Here is a 20,258-nt window from a genome sequence, read left to right on the forward strand (position 1 = left end):
TGATGTATAGCAACTTGAAATGCTCCCAAAAATGGCTCCACAGCAGGTAAAAATATAATATAAGCTCTGGCGGACTTGGTTCTATGGTAGGTCTTAAAGGGTTAAAAAGAAAACAATGAAAGAGAAAAGATCAAAATATTATACTTGGTTATTTGCTGTTTGAGGACAGTGATGCTCATGTCTGTGGGGAAAGTGCGTACTGAGCAGTGTTGGGCAAGTTACTTTGAAAAAGTAATTACTTACAGTTACAAGTTACTTCATCAAAAAATTAACTTAGTTAATAACTGAGTTACAAGATTCTAAAAGTAATTACTTGAAAAGTAACTATAGCGTTACTTTAAAAAAATGTTTAACCCTCTGGGGTCCAGGGTGTAATTGGACATTTTTAATGACTTTTGAGTGGTTAAATTTATTTATTTATTTATTTTTATTTATCTATATTTCACCTTTAAAAACTTTTTATTTGGCTCGTTTGGTATCATTCTTTTCAGCACAACCTCATGTGTCTGAATTTACAGTTATGTTTTCATTTTGAATCTAGAATCAGACAAAAAACTTAAATACGAATACAAAAAGTTATATTTTTGAATGTGACAACCAAAGCAGCTAAAGCCTGGATCATACTTGCTGCTGTTAATGAGACAGCCATCATGACAACACTGAACAACAGTGGTGTGGATGTAGTGGATAAATCCCACGATATTGATGCTCAGATTTAATCACAGGAAACAAAACCAGATGTTTCCTTCAGATTGTGACCTTTGGATTGGACGATGCAGATTCCAATAGAGAATAAATGTTGTTTTTCAGCTGTGAAAAAATAATCAAATTTTCTGGATGGTTTGCTCTGGAAACCATCAAATCTATACTTGTGAATCAGATTGCTAGATGGAGAAGTGTGATTGGTCACTCCGGAGAACACATCTCCGCAGCTCTAGAGTCCAGTGGCCATGTGCTCTAGACCACTGGACCATTGTGCTTGGTGATGTCACCTCGAGAGGTGAAACGTGAAACGTCTTCAAGTAACTTAAAGAAGTCCAGACGCTTTTCTTTGCAAACTCCTTTGACTAGTATGGCAGCTTGAATAACTCAAAAGATATAGATTAAAAAAAAAAAAAATGTCCATTACAGATCACATTAATGTATAGGCTGGTTCTCAGAAGGATATTGTGTATATGAAGAAAATGTCAGGAGAAAGCAAGACAGACACAAAGCAAACAAGTAATTCTTCTAAATGTCGTCAAAGTAACGTAAGAAAATGTTTTAGAAGCACCAAACAAACTCAAACTGACATGAACGATCAACAGTTACAAAGATGTTTAGAGTTGCTGCACAAAGTTGTCACAGGAGATACTGTCAGCAATGTTTCATAAATGTCTTTGATCTCATAGATGTTTCGTTCTGCAATGACTGATCTTCTAAAACATGTTTTTTTCTCTTTACTTCATGGATACAACTCATTCAAAATATATGTAATAATGATTAAAAATTATGAAAAAGAAATTTTGGAAAAAAATGATATAGTCTTTCATGTTGTCCTTTGAGAATAAGTTTCTAAAATAAAATTTTGAAATCTGTAGTTCTAGTTTAACAGTTGTGGTTTGATAGCAGAGACCAGAGCTCTGAAAATGATTGTGGTGAAGCTTATTCTGAAATATTTAGTATCCTTGAAGATGTCCTGGAGCCTTCATCTCACAGCTGCTGAACAGAGATGTCTAGTCTTATTAGTTTAACTCAGAGAAAAACTTGTCCTGATCAAAATGAGGTTGGGGGAAAAGAATATGAGAATTACACACCTAACTAATAAATGATTAAATAGATTAAGAGAAGCTACTGGAGCCAGTGTGGACACAGCAGCTGGTCACCAGGAGAACCTGGAGACGCTACAGAAGCTGATCTGTTAATGTTCCCTTTGATTGTTTCCTTTCCTCAGTCTTTCTTTCTTCTCCTCCTTCCTTGGAATTGTTGTGTGGTTTGACATTAGGACCAGTGTGCAGTGTGGGTTCCCCTCAGACTGAGTGGGAGAGGGTTGGCCCACTGCATGACCCCCTGACTCTTACCGAGTCAGCAGTGGGTTGGTTGTAATACTTGAGAGTGGGAACAGCGACCGTCTCCTCTCACTATGCCGGCCCCTCAATACCAGTTTCTGACCACATTTCTGTTGCATATATGCTAACAATGCTAATGTTAAAGGCTGCATTACCAATGCTCAGCTGTGTTGTTCAATAATAAGAAGCAACAAAGGCAAAGATATTTGGACTTCTGTTTGATCCTGCAGCTGGAGCAGCTGTCAGAAACCACATCTCTAATGTGGCACCGAGTACAGTCTGACTGACAGCTGGGACACCTTTTACATTCATTCATGTTTTAGCTGCTTAGAGTTTATGCTGGAGGGGTACCTGCTCACCTTGGATATGTTTCTGTAACTAATCAGTTACTTCTGTAAAGTAATCACAATTAACTAAACAAAGATAATCTGTATACACTGACTGGAAAACATGAAGGATATAAACAGCACCCTCCAATGGAAGGCTTTTACTGTGAAGTCTTTGCGGGAAATATGCAGTCACAGCAAACTGCAAGCAGATTGCTGAATGTTTAATGAGAAAGGCAGACAGAAAATGAGTTCAATAGTGTTGATGAAATCAATGAATCATCACTTTGTTTCCAGATTGAATGCTCTGACCCACAGGATTTCTGCACCATCTTTTAAATTTGGATATTTTGTGCAAAAGTCAGTAAATGATTTTAGTGATAAAGAAATGTGTTCACAGAGAGAGGAAGAACAGTGGTGTTTGTGAGGAGGAGCAGCTGCCCTGCTGTGCTTTGTGCCAGGACGTCCTGAAGGATCCAGTCTGTACCAGCTGTGGACACTGGTTCTGCAGACAGTGCATCTCCTCATACTGGGACCAGTCTGCTTCATCAGGAGACTCCTCCTGTCCCCAGTGTGGAGAAAGATCCAGAACCAGAGCTGGACTGCAGACAGCCAGTCAAAGCAGCTGTGTCCAAAGTAAGACTAAACATCTGTCTGCTGATGGACTCGTTTCTGAAAACTGGACTTTTTGTTGTGTTGTTCACACATTGAAGAGTTTTCTTTCTGTTTTTCTTTCTTTCAGCAGTTGTTGGTCTGCAGGAGCTTTTAGATGACCATAAGATCAGCCTGAGGAGGAGATGTGAACGTGTGGCAGAAGGATGTGATGAAACAGGAAGTAGAACCCTCCTCAACAGGATCTACACTGAGTTCCACATCACAGAGGGACAGAGTGAAGAGGTTCATACCCAACATGAGGTGAGGCAGCTGGAGACAGCTTCCAAGATGGATGCCCTCCATGGCACTCCAATCAGGTGCCAGGACATCTTTAAAGTCTTACCTGACCAACAGAGACCCATCAGAGTGGTTCTGACTAACGGCGTGGCTGGTGTTGGAAAAACCTTCTCAGTGCAGAAGTTCACTCTGGACTGGGCAGAGGGCTTGGAGAACCAACATGTCAGTGTGGTGGTTCTGCTTTCATTCAGGGAGCTGAACCTGATCAGAAATGAGCAGTACAGTCTTCTGGAGCTGCTCCATGTTTTCCATCCAACATTACAGAAGGTCACAGCAGAGAAGCTGGCTGTCTGTCAGTTTTTGTTCATCTTTGACGGCCTGGATGAAAGCAGACTTTCATTGGATTTCACCAACAGGAAGCTGCTGTCTGATGTTACACAGAAGTCATCAGTCAGCCAGCTGCTGACAAACCTCATCCAGGGGAATCTGCTTCCCACGGCTCTCGTCTGGATAACTTCCCGACCTGCAGCAGCCAATCAGATCCCTCCTACATGTCTTGACAGGATAACAGAACTACGAGGCTTCACTGATGCCCAGAAGGAGGAGTACTTCAGGAGGAGATTCAGTGATGAAGAGCTGTCCAGCAGAATTATCTCCCATATGAAGACATCCAGGAGCCTCCACATCATGTGTAGAATCCCAGTGTTCTGCTGGATCACTGCTACAGTTCTGGAGCACATGTTGACTACAGAGGAGAGAGGAGAGCTGCCCAAGACCCTGACTGACTTGTACTCACACTTCCTGCTGGTTCAGACAAAGAGGAAGAAGAACAAATACGATGAGGGACATGAGACGAGTCCACATGAGCTGACGGAGGCTGACAGGGAAGTTCTTCTGAAGCTGGGGAGGCTGGCGTTTGAACATCTGGAGAAAGGAAATATGTTCTACCAAGAAGACCTGGAACAGTGTGGTCTGGGTGTCACAGAGGGCTCGGTGTACTCAAGAGTTTGTACAGAGATCTTCAAACGAGAGTGTGTGATCTTCCACAAACCAATCTACTGCTTTGTTCATCTAAGCATTCAGGAGTTTCTGGCTGCAGTCTACATGTTCCACTGTTTCACCAACAGGAAGACAGAGGTGGTGGAGAACTTCCTATGTCCCCAGGTGGGAAACTTCATCTGGGATGAGGAGGAAGAGTATGAAGATGATGATAGTGATACTGATAATTATAGTGATGATGAAGGATTGGTGAATGATTACGTGGATCCAAGAGAGGTCTGGGACCAGAGCACTATCAATCAATCAATCAATCTTTATTTATAAAGCACTTTTCATACAGAGAAAATGTAGCACAAAGTGCTTTACATAGTTAAAAGCAGCCCACCCCACCCTCCAACTCACTCCCCACACTCTCAATACACATATATCCCCCCACCCACACACACATACACACACGCGCACACTTAAAGAGTAAAAATTGGGCTGGGCTCGCATGAGCCAAGTGAGGAAACACTATAACAGGGAGCCGTCTGCACCGGGAGCCGGTCACAGACCGCAGCCTCCAGGCTGGGCACACAGCAGGAGGGAGGCAAAGGAGCCCCCCAGCCAGTCTGAGAGGACCCCAGAGACCCAGCAGCCACGGTCAATAACAGTCCCGGTGCAGAGAGCGCCCTCCGAGGAAACACTGGAGATATGACGCAATACAATATATATAGGGTAAAATGATAAAATAAATAAGAACAGGATACAATATAAATATAAATAGAATAAGAAGATTAAAAAACGAATAAGAATAAAATCAAACAAATATTAGGTAAATCCTAAATTAATAATAGAATAACAGGATAGAATAAATAAGCATAAAATAAATAAACGCTAAGTAAAAGCTAAATTAAAAAGGTGGGTCTTGAGCCTGTTCTTAAAAACATGTACGTTCTCTGCGGCCCTGAGCTCCTCCGGCAGGCTGTTCCACAGACGAGGACCATACCACTGAAACGCTGCCTCTCCGTGAGTATGTGTCCTGACTTTAGGGACAATCAAAAGGCCAGTACCAGAGGACCTCAGGGTCCGCGAGGGTTCGTATGGTAAAAGCAGATCTGAGAGATAAGAAGGCCCAAGACCATTAAGACATTTAAAAACCAATAAAAGAACTTTAAAATCGATCCTGAAACACACGGGGAGCCAGTGCAGCGATTCTAAAACCGGTGTAATGTGGGCCCGCCCTCTGGTCTTCGTCAGCACACGAGCTGCCGAGTTTTGCAAGAGTTGTAAAGTTGAAATATTCTTCTTAGGAAGACCAGAGAGCAGAGCATTACAGTAATCAATGCGACTGGTAATAAAAGCATGCATCAGCATCTCCGTGTTGGCCCGAGAGAGAATAGGGCGGACTCTGGCTATATTTTTTAGATGATAAAATCCAATTTTAGTTACATGTTTAATATGTGGGATAAAACCAAGCTCAGAGTCAAAAATAACACCCAGGTTTTTCACTTGTAGCGAAGGACATAGTGAAAATGCCTCTAATTTAGGCAAGAGTTTCTCTCTCTGAGCCTCAGGACCGACAATTAAAACTTCAGTTTTGTCCTGGTTAAGTTGTAAAAAGTTTTCTGCCATCCAAGATCTTATATCCAAGATACAGTTAAAAAGGGCATCCATTTGTCTGGTGTCATCAGGAGACACGGAGATGTACAGCTGCGTGTCATCAGCGTAACTGTGGAAGTTCACTCCATGCCTCCTGATGACACCGCCGAGAGGGAGCATATACAAATTAAAAAGAACAGGGCCTAGAACCGACCCTTGAGGCACACCACATGTCATTTTATGGATCTTAGAGGAGCATGTATCCATACTCACCATAAAAGTTCTGTCAGAGAGATAGGAAGTGAACCAGCTGTGTACAGCACCAGAGAGGCCCACCATGTGTTTCAGTCTGTTTAAAAGAATAGCGTGGTCTAATGTATCAAAGGCTGCGCTTAGATCCAGTAGCACCAGGACTGAGAGCTTTTGGGAGTCCCAGTTACATCTAAGATTATTTAAAACCTTTAGGAGAGCCGTCTCTGTGCTGTGGTTCACCCTAAATCCAGACTGGAATATCTCCAGGATCTGTCTATCATTGAGAAAATCAGTAATCTGAGTAAAAACAAGTTTTTCTAAGACTTTACTTAAAAATGGTAAGTTGGATACAGGTCTGTAGTTATTAAAATCATTACAATCCAAATTGCTCTTCTTCAGAAGGGGCCTCACCACCGCCGTTTTAAAGGCAGCAGGGAAGACACCCAACTGAAGAGAGCAATTCATCATGCATAAAAGCTCAGCCTCAAAAAATCCATAAAGTGTTTTAAAGAGTGAAGAAGGAATTGGATCTAAAAGACATGTGGTGGGTCTCACTGTGGAGAAAACCTTCTGAAAGTTCTCAGCATTAACCAGGACAAAGCTGTCCAGTGTCTCCTCAGGTACAATCGAGCCCTCAGATGTGTTTACAATCATATCGCGATTAGATAAAATATCAGATCTGATGGCGCTGATCTTTCCCCTGAAGTGGTCTGCAAACTGCTCACAGAGCGAGTCTGTGGGGGTTCTTTGGGAGCTGTTAAAATCAGGGTTAAATAAATGATCTATGGTGGAAAAGAGGACCTTGGGATTATTTTTGTTAATACTGATTATTTTGGCGAAGTATGAATTTCTTGACTTCCTTAATGTATTATTGTACACTTTAAGTTGCTCGCAAAATATTTGATGGTTGATAGTATTTTTATTTTTCCTCCATCTCCTTTCTGCTGCCCTGCAATTTCTTTTGAGTTTTTTGACTTCTTCGTTTCTCCAGGGTGATGCATGTTTTACGTTAATCTTTTTGGTGGTGAGTGGAGCAACGGAGTCAAGGCTTTTCTTCAGTTTGCTGTTGAAATAACTAAAAATCAAATCGCAGGATGCAGGTAAAATCACAGGGGGGCATTCGTCTAAAACCCTGGTAAAATTTGCAGCCACTTCAGAGGTTAGATAGCGCCTCCTCACAGTTCGCACCGAGGTCTCCCGCTGAATAAAACCGGTGATGTTAAAAAACACACAGTAGTGGTCAGAGACAGCCAGAGACTATGATGAGAACGCAGATGATTTACTTCCAAAAGATAACTTCTATGACCAAGAAGCTTTTTGGAAGGGATCTCCGATCATACGATGCATTTCTGAACAGAGTCATGGAGAAATTCCTCCAGAGTAAAAATGGCCACCTGGACCTGTTTGTTCGCTTCCTTCATGGCCTCTCTCTGGAGTCCAACCAGAGACTCTTAGGTCGTCTGCTGGGTCAGACAGTGATCAGTACAGAAATCATCCAGAGAGTCATCAACAACCTGAAGATGATGAACAGTGATAACATGTATCCTGACAGAAGCATCAACATCTTCCACTGTCTGATGGAGATGAACGACCTCTCAGTATATCTGGAGATACAAGAGTTCCTGAAGTCAGAGAACAGATCAGAGAAGAAACTCTCTGAGATCCAGTGCTCAGCTCTGGCCTTCATGCTGCAGATGTCAGAGGTGGTTCTGGATGAGTTTGACCTTCGGAGGTACAACATATCAGAGCAGGGACAACTGAGACTGATTCCAGCTGTGAGGAACTGCCAAAAGGCTCGGTGAGTCCAGATGTGATCATTAACACACTTTATTAGTGTAGATTAGTAGTTTAGTTCTTCAGATGTACACAGTACTAAACAACTCTCATTAGTTGGAGTTTCTCAGATAAAATTATATTTTCTGTTTATCAGGAAATGTGTATGTGCATTATCCTGCATTGGTAGTCATATGCTGTGTATTGTAGACTCACTTCTACATGTAGTTCATGTGTTGTGTCATTTGGGGGCAGTATTTTAAATCTGCGGCTGCTGTTGTTGGTCATTCAGACGCTCCTGTTATAGAGAAGACAGAAATAAGAATCTTTGTAGTGAAGTGAACTATAATGTTAAAAATCGTGACAGAGAAAAAAAAAGAAAGATAAAATGAGCTAATCATTTCTTTTTTTAGTTCACTTGAAATCAGATATGATATCAGCAGCTCTGAGTTTAGTTGTCATTATTGTCCAGTGATGAGATTTCTGCTCCGTTTGGTAACAGTTACCACATTTTTCCTGCGTGTCAACGTGAACAGTCGTACCTGACAGCAGCAGATAGCAAACAAATATCGGCTTTCTCCAGCTGGAACTCTTCACTGAGCTGAACTCATTCAAAATGTTCTGGAGTCAGATTCAAAACAGGAAACAGTCCAAATGTCTGACTTTGGATCAGATCTGACTGAGAGACCGCGAACATTATGGAAGCCTTAAAGTGATGCCATCTTCCCTCCTTCATCTGCACATTAAAGCCAAACAAAAATGCTCATTAAAAGTCTGCAGGTCTGAGAGAGACTGAGTCATTGTGTCATGTCAAACACAGTAAGACGAGCTGAAGCACAGATGTGAAGAGCAGATGTTCATCAAATTGTGACGTCACTCCGTTTTGTCTTCATGTACATTCAGTCTGTTTATAATGCAGAATTTCCTCTTTTATAATAACACATTTTATATTTTCTAATCACAGACTGACTCAGTGTCGACTCTCAGAGACTCAGTGTGAAGTTGTGGCCTCTGCTCTGAAATCCAACCCCTCCCATCTGACACAAGTGGACATGAGTTTAAATGACCTGACGTTTTCAGCAGTGAAGCTTCTCTGTGCTGGACTGGAGAGTCCCAACTGTCGACTCAAGACTCTGAGGTGAGTTCACTGACAGCAGATGTTCTTATTTTTCTATATTTCAGATCTTTGATTGATGTTAATAAATGTTCAGGATGTCGTCATGTAATTAATATACTCTTAGTGCTTGTTTTCTGATTATATTGTTTTATGTACTTTAATAATGAAGGTTTGTAAAGCAAGGCCACTTGTGACTCACAAACTAAGTGCTCAGCCAGACTGAAAAACAGGAAGTTAGTATAGAGCTATACTAGCATATTAATAAATACAGGAAGCCAGACAAAAAAGAGGAACTTGTACCATATAAGCGGTGTTTGTATCATCATCATCATCATCATCATCATCATCATCATCATTTTTTATTTATATAGTACTTTAAAAACACGCAAGGCTGACCAAAGTACTGAACAATAGAAACATAATAGTTACCATAAGAATAATAAATACGATAAAATAATGACTATAGCAAAAACAATAAAATACAAGTTAATCAACCACAGAGTCAAAAGCCAGTGAATACAAATGTGTTTTCAATCTGGATTTAAAAACCATCACTGATGTCGATTGCCTAATGTGAAGAGGAAGATTATTCGAAAGCGTAGGAACCACAATGGAGAACGCTTGGTTTCCTCTCAGTTTCAGGCATGATTTGGGGACTGAGAGTAACAGCTGCTCAGCTGACCGGAGCGAACGAGTGGGGACATAGGGCTTCAGCAAATCAGACAGATACACAGGTGCCAGACCATTTAAAGATTTAAAAACCAATAAAAGAACTTTAAGATGAATCCTAAATTGAATTGGAAGCCAGTGCAAGGAGGCCAGGACTGGAGTAATGTGCTCAAATTTCCTTTTACTAGATAAAAACCGTGCCACAGCATTCTGTACTAGTTGCAGGCGTGTCAGAGTGCCCGGTCCAACCCTTATTAAAAGGGAGTAACAATAATCCAAGCATGAGGTTATAAAAGCGTGGATAACAGTCTCCTTGAAAGAAAAGGTTTAAACTTCGACAGACGCCTGAGTTGATAGAATGACGATTTCACCACTCCATTCACATAGCCATCAAAGGTAAGTGCAGAGTCGATTTTTAACCGAAGATTGGTAATCGAGCTCTTCAGGTGAGGGGTCAGAGCAGCAAGGTCAACATCAGGGATATCAGAGAAACAATTCGGGCCAAACAGAATTGCTTCTGTTCTACGTTCATTAAAATTTAAAAAGTTTTGAGCCATCCATGACTTAACATCACTAAGGTAATCAAGCAGGAGTCTAATTTGGGAGCTATGAGAATGACTGAAAGGAAAATAAAGCTGGCAATCATCAGCATATAGATGAAATGCAACTTTGTGTTTACGAAAGATCGCACCCAGTGGCAGGAGATACAATGAAAACAGTAATGGCCCAAGAATAGATCCCTGTGGTACACCCCATGACAGAGGGGCCACAGAGGACGATGACGAGCCCAACTTAACACAGAAGCTCCTGTTTGAGAGATATGATTTTATTCACATGAGTGCCAAGCCAGAAAGGCCCACACAATGCTGTAATCAAGAGATCAGAAGGTCGTGATCCACTGTGTCAAATGCAGCAGTCATATCTAGTAGTATAAGCACTACATGTTTACCACAGTCCGTCGCTACCAGGATATCGTTCATAACCTTTATGAGAGCTGTCTCTGTGCTATGAAACGGCCTAAAGCCGGACTAAAAAAATTCAAACATTTGAGAGTTGTTTAGATAATCCATCAGCTGAGTGTGAACAACCTTTTCCAAGATCTTACTCAGAAAAGGAAGTTTAGAGATGGGTCTAAAATTTGACATTACTGAAATATCTGAGCCTGGCTTCTTAAGTAAGGGATAAATAATTGCATGCTTAAACTCACTTGGTACTTGACCTGACAAGAGGCTGGTATTGATTATGTTCAGAATATGTGGTCCAACAGTAGGAAACACCTCTTTCAGAAAACGGGGATGAACGACATCATTCAGAGAACTGCATGGTTTAGCAGTTAACACAACCTTCTCTAGTTCAGGTAGAACAATTGGTTGTAAAGCAATAAGCAAATTTAAACAGGGAACATGCACAGCCGGGCCACCAGAAGATAAAGTGGAGGGTCTCAAACTTGCAACCTTATCCACAAAGAAATTAAGAAACCTATTACACCTCAGAAGATTGCAAAAGAACATGATCCTCTGCATTCAGTACAGAATTAATGGTATTATACAGAACACGAGGGTTATGTGAATTAACAGCAATAAGTTGTGAAAAATAGGAGTTTTTGGCGGTCTTTACTGCCCTCTGATAAGCTTTCCAGCTCGTCTTAAGAGCTTCCAGAGAAACGTACAGCATGTCCTTTTTCCATCGTCTTTCACATCTCCTACATTCTCTTCTAATGGCTCGAGTAAAATCGGTTAGCCAAGGGCTGGACTTGGGTTTACACTGCCTGAGTCTTAGAGGTGCAACAACATCAAGGGCAGATTTACAAACAGAGTCCAGGTGAGATAGTAATCCATTTACGGAGGACGACTCAGAGGGACTGGACACAAGTTGTTCAAATAGTGTTGGAAAATCCTCAGCAGTATCTGAGCCGAAGGCATGATAACATCGCATAGGTGCAGCCGGTTTAACAACAGGACTAAGAGGAACAACGTCAAATAGAATGGGCATATGGTCAGAGAATACAGCATGCGCCACATGTAAGATACAGACAGATAACCCATATGATTCCCCGAGCAACAGACGTGTATATTAAAATCACCGAGTAGCAGGACCTGGTCATACCGAGATGCACAGTCAGCGAGAAACTCTGAAAACTCAGATAAAAACTCCTTGTTATATTTAGGAGGCCGATAAACTATTGCACACAGCAATGAAGGCGAGTGGCCCAGTTCACACAGGCAAAGTTCAAAGCTGGTGTGACGTGTCCATGAGGATAGTTGCTTAAACTCAAAGTGTGATTTAAAAAAAACAGCTAACCCCCCGCCATGACCAGAAGCTCTCAGAGCACTAAAATAAGCACAGCCGGCGGGCAGCAGTTCAGAAAAAACGCTTAACTCACCGGGTGAACTCCAGGTTTCAGTCAAACAGAGGATATCCAATGCATGGGAAGAAAAGAAATCCTTCAGGATGAAGGTCTTATTCGCCACCGATCTGGCATTTATTAAACCCAACCTGAGGGGAGCTGGTTCGGAAACCTCCACAGCAGTGACAACCAGATCCACCGATCGAAGGTTTAATCGGTCCATTCCCCTCCAACGCAGATGCCGAAGAGGGCATGATTTAACAGGGAACCAACTAGGAATCCACAGGATCCAGATCACGCGATGGTACCAAGAGTGGTGGAAAAGATTGACGAATGGAGCGTAGATCGTGAGGAAGGTAAGAAATCCGGATTCTCAGCTTAACAAGGCGACCTTCATGGGTACTCCGTCTCCTGCGTCACTTACGCATATCTGGTGGCAGTGGTAGGGGATGTCAGCGCAAAGGTACTGCTTCCCGGTAAGGGGGCAGAAAACCCTGGCTATCTTTACCAAACCAAACTGAAACCAAACTGAAACGTTGGTGGACAAGGTGATTTCCAATAAAGTCTGTCCATCATACGACAGTGTTGAACTGACATGTTGCACAACATTAGCTAAAAACAATAAAATCAAACAAATGAAATAGAGCGGTTTACGGCATATCGAAACTGTGTGACGTGTAAAGTACCAAAATAACACCTATATGAGAAAAATTTTATGATTCTAATGTTAGAGATCCTGCAACTGAAGTTTGGGCTGTGCAGGGCTCTCTCTTCCGGAAGATTATTGAATAAAAAGAATTATAAATGAACCCGAGCGGTGTTTTGTTATTGGACTTCTGTGCAAATCACAGTTTGGCCATAACAAACACCTTGTTCAAACATAGTGCCCATAAGCGCACGTGACACCAGGACGCTCTAGGCTGCAGGTCGATGATCGATTTTGTAATTGTATCACCTATGTGTTTTGGACACTTGGGTAAAGAGAGGGGCTGAGCTGTCAACTGATCACCACCTGGTGGTGAGTTGGATCAGGTGGCGGGGGAGGACGCTGGACAGACCCGGTGGACCTAAACAAATAGTGAGGATGTGCTGGGAACATCTAGCAGAGGCCCCAGTCCACAAGATCTTCAATGCACACCTCCGGCAGAGCTTCAACAGCATTCCGAGGGAGACTAGGGACATTGAGTCCAAATGGACCATGTTCAGCGTCTCCATTGTCGAAGCTGCTGCATTGAGCTGCGGCCGCAAGGTGGTTGGTGCCTGCCGTGGTGATAATCCCAGAAACCAAATGGTAGACACCAGGGATGAAGGAAGCCACCAGGCTGAAGAAGGAGTCCTATCGGGCTTGGTTAGCCTGTGGGACTCCGGAGGCAGCCGACAGGTATCGACAGGCCAAGCGGAACGCGGCTCGGGCAGTGGCTGAAGCAAAAACTGGGGTGTGGGAGGAGTTCAGAGAGGCTATGGAAAAAGACTTTTGGACTGCCTCGAAGAGAGTCTGGCAAACCGTCAGGCATCTCAGGAGGGGAAAGCAGTGCTCTACCTGCACTGTGTATACAATTTTCTCAGTTGAAGTTGCTGAGAAAATTGTCAGGTGGTGGAAGGAATACTTCGAGGACCTCCTTAATCCCACTGACATGTCTTCCGAAGAGTCTGGGGATGAGGGGAATGACCCGCCAATTTCCAGAGGCGAGGTCACTGAGGCAGTTAAACAACTCCTTGGTGGCAGAGCCCCTGGTGTTGATGAGGTCCGCCCCGAGTTCCTGAAGGCTCTGGATGTTGCAGGGCTGTTCTGGTTGACACGCCTCTACAATGTTGCGTGGAGATCAAGGGCAGTACCCCTGGACTGGCAGACCGGCGTGGTGGTCCCCATCTTTAAGAAGGGGGACTGGAGGGTGTGTTCCAACTACAGGGGGATCACACTCCTCAGCCTCCCTGGGAAAGTCTATTCCAGGGTGCTGGAAAGGGGAGTTCGTCCGCTAGTCGAACCTCGAATACAGGAACAACAATGCGGTTTTCGTCCTGGTCGCAGAACACTGGATGATAGGTTTGTAGCTTGAACCTATTCGCTGGAACGTTGAAGACAATGTAATTACACAGCAAGCAAGACACGAGTAGGCAACGTTCTTTAAGTTTCACGTGCACGGGAGAGAACTGAACAAACGCCGTTCCTTCGCTTAACCCCAGTTGCTCTGGTCCGCTCTCCCGTAACACTGCTCTTTTATTGTGGTTACATGAATATGCATAGGTTCATTAACATATGACATATACATACAGACAAAGAGTACCTTGCCTGTGGTTTTGTAAGTGTGTGTGTGTGTGTGTGTGTGTGTGTGTGTGTGTGTGTGTGTGTGTGTGTGTGTGTGTGTGTGTCAGAATGTGAACCTGTGAAGACTCCCCAGAGCTGGTGCCAGGAGTCTAGCAGTCCGTCTAAACAAAAGACTCTTATAATTAACCAAATACAGAGTATGTGTCCTCCTAATACCATAAATCAGTAAGAGCAGATATAACCTCTCTCCTGACCTTAAGTGTGTCTGCATGCCAGAGCACTCTGGAATGCACACAAAGTTTGCAAACTATTAAGGATCAAACCTCTACCAATCTAAAAATGATTATAAAATTCTAAGCATATATGGGTAGATATTTCTAAGCATAAATGACAATCAACAATACAAAACCTAACACTGGACCAGCTCTTTATCCTCTCAAGGATACTTGAGGGTGCATGGGAGTTTGCCCAACCAGTCTACATGTGTTTTGTGGACTTGGAGAAGGCATTCGGCCGTGTCTCTTGGGGTGTCCTGTGGGAGTTACTGCGGGAGTATGGGGTGTCTGGCCCATTGCTAAAGGCCATTCGATCCCTATACAACCATTGCAAGAGCTTGGTTTGTATTGCGGTAATAAGTCGGACTCATTCCCGGTGGGTGATGTGCTCCCCCAAGGCTGCCCTTTGTCACCGATTCTGTTCATAATTTTTATGGACAGGATTTCTAGGTGGAGGGCTTTCACTTTGGTGGCTTCAGAATCTCATCTCTGCTTTTTGCGAATGATTTGGTTATGTTGGCTTCATCAAGTGAAGGCCTCCAGCTCGCACTGGAACGGTTCACAGCCGAGTGTGAAGCAGCGGGAATGAGGATCAGCACCTCCAAATCTGAGGTCATGGTTCTCAGCCGAAAAAGGGTGGAGTGCCCACTCCGGGTCGGGGATGAGTTCCTGCCCCAAGTGGAGTAGTTCAAGTATCTCGGGGTCTTTTCCGTGAGTGATGGGAGAAGGGAGCCAGAGATTGACAGACGGATTGGGGCTGCGGCTGCAGTAATGTGGACGCTGCACCGGTCTGTCGTGGGGAAGAGGGAGCTGAGTGTAAAAGCGAAGTTCAGGAGCTGTGTGTAGTGACCGAAAGAACAAGATCGCGGGTACAAGCGGCGGAAATGAGCTTCCTCCAAAGGGTGGCTGGCCTCTCCCTTAGAGATAGGGTGAGAAGTTCTGTCATCCGGGAGGGGCTCAGAGTAGAGCCGCTGCTCCTCCACATCGAAAGGAGCCAGTTGGCAATCTTACAAGGATGCCTCCTGGGCGCCTCCTAGATGAGGTGTTCCGGGCATGTCCCACCGGGAGGAGGCCCCGGGGCAGACCCAGGACACGCTGGAGAGATTATACCTCTCGGCTGGCCTGGGAACGCCTTGGTGTTCGCCCGGATAAGCTGGAGGAGGTGGCTGGTGAGAGGGAGGTCTGGGCATCTCTGCTTAGGCTGCTGCCCCCACGATCCGGCCCCGGATAAAGCGGATGAGGATGGATGGATGGAATTATAAATGTTTTGACCACTATGAGTATGGTTTTCTCTGTTCTATCATGGCGATTAAAGAATCGGGTTTTAATAATGTGTCTGAAGATAAATGTGAAGAAGTTTGAGTGCTTTCAGAAATGTTGTGTCTTTCCAAATAACTGAACAACAGTTTTTCCTTTTTGCTCCAAATAGAAGTGACATACTTGATCAGGGTTCATTTAAAGGCTGACAGAAGCGGGGTGGTGATGGAGAGATGTTTGACAGGACAGTTTTTCAGCCTCCACAGGTTCATGTTGTGCTCCATCAGTCAGTGAAGATCAGGTCAGTACTGATGAGGCTGTAGAGTGTGTGAGCGATGAGAGTGAGGCTGCTGAAGATCTGATGATAGCAGATAAAAACCGGCTGCAGAGACTTTGAGCTTCTGTGGAAGTAGAGAGAGAGAAAAGAAAGACATAAATGTCAAAGCTAACAAAGGTGAAGTTAGGAGCTGTGATGATGTTCATGGTATCAGAAGCTGATATGGCTGCTTAAGACAACACAGGTTAGGTGTGTGTTAAAGCAGAGGAACACAGTGCAGCCTAACACAGGCCCAAACATGACAACAAAGCAGGATTCAGGCTCTGTGAGAAGATTTCAAACAGAAGCTGGAGAAGAGAAAGGACTGTTGGAATGACTACAGAAAGAAGGCAGTTGAGACCAGTGTTTCCATGGAGCCCAGTCTAACATTCATTTATACACTAACGTACAGAAGTGAATGGAAAATGAATCCCTAGTTTCAAATGTTGAAATAGTTCTCAGTTCATTTGCAGAGTTTAATACAGTTCATGATCAAATGAGAAATGTTCCAAACAGCAGCTGAGAAGAAATCTTCTTCAAAAAGTTGAATCCAATTCCAATAGTTTGAGATGCATTTGAATGCAGCGTGAGCAGTTCACTGCCTAACCCCATAAAGACTGTCGGTCTGAATTTTTCTTTATTTCTATTGGCTGTCAGTGAGATTTGTGATGGACCCTCGCCACCTGAGTTTGAATGATCAGCTTCTTTTCCTTCTTCAATAATTAGTCATACAGGACACACAGTGTGTCTACAGAAAACCTGAAATCATTATGGAGGCCTCACTGGAATATGGAAATGAAATAAAGCAGTTTGAGCTTTTTCGTGAGTGATTGTGAGCTGCTACTACAGCCTCCAGATTAGCCAGCAGCTGATCCTGCTCAACATTTTCTCACCAACTTTAATGGAAGTGTGATGTTTTCAGCTGGAATGATGGTGAGGGTGGCCTCCCTCTCCTCTTCTTCTCCTCTTCCTCTTTCATTTGTAAAGCCACTTCTGCTGCTTTTATTCATTTGGAAGTCACATAGCTGAGTTTGGGAGATGCTAACAGATTGAAAAAAAATCACATTTGAATTTCCAATGAAGGACTCCACAGCATTGAGTAAAAATAATGACAGTAGATGTTTATGTGAAAGCAACAGAAACAAATTTGTGTCTGATGTTCTTTCACTGTTGCACTTTGGTCTTGTTAAGGGTTCAATATTGAGGACGAGAGTATAAACAACCATGGTCCAGAAGAGCTTGGTCAAACAATTGATTTTAATGAACACATGTGGTGAGATGTACACTGCATAACATCAGCTGTAGATCTCCGCCCAAAAAGACACTTCAGATTGCTTTTGATTCATCAGGGTTAATGTAGTTTCACTTCCTGGATGCAAAGCATGCTCTGCAAACCTACAGTTTCCTGTCAAGATTTGTAGGCCCAGACTATACTCAGAGTTGGGCCTTTCTTTTATAATGCAATGTAATCTGCATATAAACATTTAAGATTATGAAAAGCATTCAAAAGCATTTAAGATTATAGATTCAACTCAACAGTTTAAAGTGGTTATAACTTCACCTGTAATAAAGGCTAATTGGGTGCCAATATGTTTAAACATCTGAATGCAATATCAATGCTGTAGATTATATTATTAATGCAAGGGTAATGATAATGATTATGAACAATAGCAGGAAAATATTTCTCTAATCTCCACAGTCTCTATGTGCAGCTGGCTGTGAGACCAGTGCTCAGGGACCGTCTACAGTGTTGTTAGTCCAGGTCAGAAGATGACTTGTTGGAATGAAAATGAGCTTGTAGTTTGTCTACTTTAATGATGTGACTGGAAAAAGGTGTTGGACTTCAAATATGTCCATTTCTTCCTAACTTTACTTTTAAAGGTGAAGCCATGTGGTTCCTGGAATGAAAAACACGACTTTTTCATGTTTTTTGTGATAAATTTAGGACTTGCAGAGATTTACCTTTTGTTGTGTTTGTTTGAAGATGCTTCTTGTTGGCTTCTACATTCTGAACCTTCTTCAGCTCTGAACAGATGATGAAACGCTGAATGATTTCAAGCACATACTTTGTCTAATAAACTTACATTTATTCTTCATACAGACTGGGGAGCTGTGGTTTGTCAAAGATCAGCTGTGATTATCTGGCAGCAGCGCTGAAGTCTAACCCCTCCCATCTGAGAGAGCTGGACCTTAGAAACAACAACTTGCAGGATTCAGGAGTGAAGCAGCTGTGTGGTTTTCTGGAGAGTCCAGGATGTAGACTTGAAATTGTGAGGTCAGTCACCATGTTTGTATGTAGTACACTTAACCTGTTTTTCCATATGCTAGGAACTTCCTGTTGTTCTAAGGAGGACTGGAAAATGTGTGAAAATCTCCCAGTCAGTTCACAGCACACTTCAATCATTTTCCTCCCATGTCTTATGCTGATTCAGTGTCACATTCATCTTTGGTCCTTGTTCTGCATCCCCACCATGGACTTCATTCCTTTCCAAGCCAGCCTTGAGTGTCCTTTATTCAGCTCATCCTCTGCTTTACTTTTAAATAATAATTTTGTGAATTTTAGTGATCCCTGTGGGGAAATATGTATGAAGCAGTGGGGAGCCACTAAGCAGGCACAGTGGGAGCAGTGAGTACGGACGGTACCTTGCTCATGGGTACCTCAGGGTAGCCTTTCAGTGGATTCAAACAACCAACCTTCCGACAATGGAGCAATAACCTTGTCTACTGAGCTATCCCTGCCCCCCTTTTAGCTGCTTTATCTCTCTTTGAACACGTTTATGTGCCTCAATCTTTTTCTTCTCTCCCTCATAACAAGACAGCTTCTTCTGCCTGAGAACATGTTGGAGTGATTTACTAATCCATGGCTGCTTATTGGGAAAATACTTCCTGTTTTCAAAGTAATCCCCATTTTTCCCCAGAAAGAAATGTAAGTAGAAATCGATGATCTAAGTGAGAACATGAGCCTTTAAAAAGTCCCAGTGGGTGCAGTCAAAGCAGTCCCTCAGTTCCAGTATAGGGTCTATGGTCCAGACTGGAACAACTGTGTGCCCAGTTTGAGCTCTCTTCAGTCCTGTGATCTGACAGACCCAGAGGGGCCATCACATCACATTTAGAAGCTCCCCTAATGGAGCAACTACACACGTCCAATACTTAGTCTGTCTTGTTGGATCAACTGGAAGAAATGATTCAAGGACTTAGTCACAGAACAGAGATTTAAATCTCCAAACTCAAACTGGCGGCATCGGGGCATATAGTCTGAAAACTCTGCACAGTTTCCTGTTTGAAGCTGCTTCCTGTTGGCTTCAGCTGTTTGGAGTTTCCATTTTCTAAACTTCTACACTCTGAACCTTCTTCAGCTCTGAACAGATGATGAAACACTGAATGATTTCAAGCTCACACTTTGTCTAATAAACTTACATCTTTCATTCTTTATACAGATTGAGAAGCTGTGGTTTGTCGAAGATCAGCTGTGATTATCTGGCAGCAGCGCTGAAGTCCAACCCCTCCCATCTGAGAGAGCTAAACCTGTGGTTAAACAAGCTGCAGGATCCAGATGTGAAGCAGCTGTCTGACCTTCAGCAGAGTCCAGACTACAGACTGGAGACTCTGAGGTCAGTAGAGTGATGGAGTGAGTGGGTGGTGCTGTCAGCAGTATTGTACTAAACACAGTCAGTATGAAACAAAGATCCAGTGTTTCCTGTAAAGCTGCAGCTTCTCAGTGAAGCTGTGAGAGGACAATGGTGACAGGCTTATTGATTGGAAACAAACACTTCCTGTTTCTGCCTTAATGGTCACTATAGTAACGGCTGACACACTCTGATCAAACACTGTCAACAGCCAATCAGCTCTCTGAAAAAAGCAGCACACAGACCAATGGCTGCTTTCATTTCCAAGTTTAAAGCAGTGAAGAACACAGTCTATAGGTGAGGAAGAATTTAGTGAGAGCAGATGTTTGGATGGAATTCCTCCAGTTAACAGCTGGAACCGTCCATCTGGATTGTTGGGGTTCCTTAAGAGCTCAGAGTGGAAAGACCAAGGTTATTGTGTTTTTACAATAACCTTGGTCAGACTGCTATACAAAACATAGAATACAAATGTTTCATACAGCATTTGTATTCTATTTTTATCCTATTGTATATAA

The 20,258-nt window shown here is 43.0% G+C and overlaps 1 protein-coding gene across 1 annotated transcript in view; it reads left to right on the forward strand.

Annotated features, from left to right (window-relative positions):
- The window catches only part of LOC113015623 (uncharacterized), a 40,993-nt gene that overhangs the window by 17,939 nt on the left and 2,796 nt on the right, over window positions 1–20,258 (forward strand). Inside the window, exons 10-15 of the mRNA XM_080296095.1 lie at window positions 2,775–3,010; window positions 3,117–4,553; window positions 7,352–7,895; window positions 8,835–9,008; window positions 18,219–18,392; window positions 19,555–19,728. Coding sequence (XP_080152221.1) covers window positions 2,775–3,010; window positions 3,117–4,553; window positions 7,352–7,895; window positions 8,835–9,008; window positions 18,219–18,392; window positions 19,555–19,728 — 2,739 coding nt within the window. The remainder of the gene's footprint in view (window positions 1–2,774; window positions 3,011–3,116; window positions 4,554–7,351; window positions 7,896–8,834; window positions 9,009–18,218; window positions 18,393–19,554; window positions 19,729–20,258) is intronic.

The sequence above is a fragment of the Astatotilapia calliptera genome, chromosome 3 (assembly GCF_964374335.1).
Source record: "Astatotilapia calliptera chromosome 3, fAstCal68.1, whole genome shotgun sequence".
Lineage (NCBI taxonomy): Eukaryota > Metazoa > Chordata > Actinopteri > Cichliformes > Cichlidae > Astatotilapia > Astatotilapia calliptera.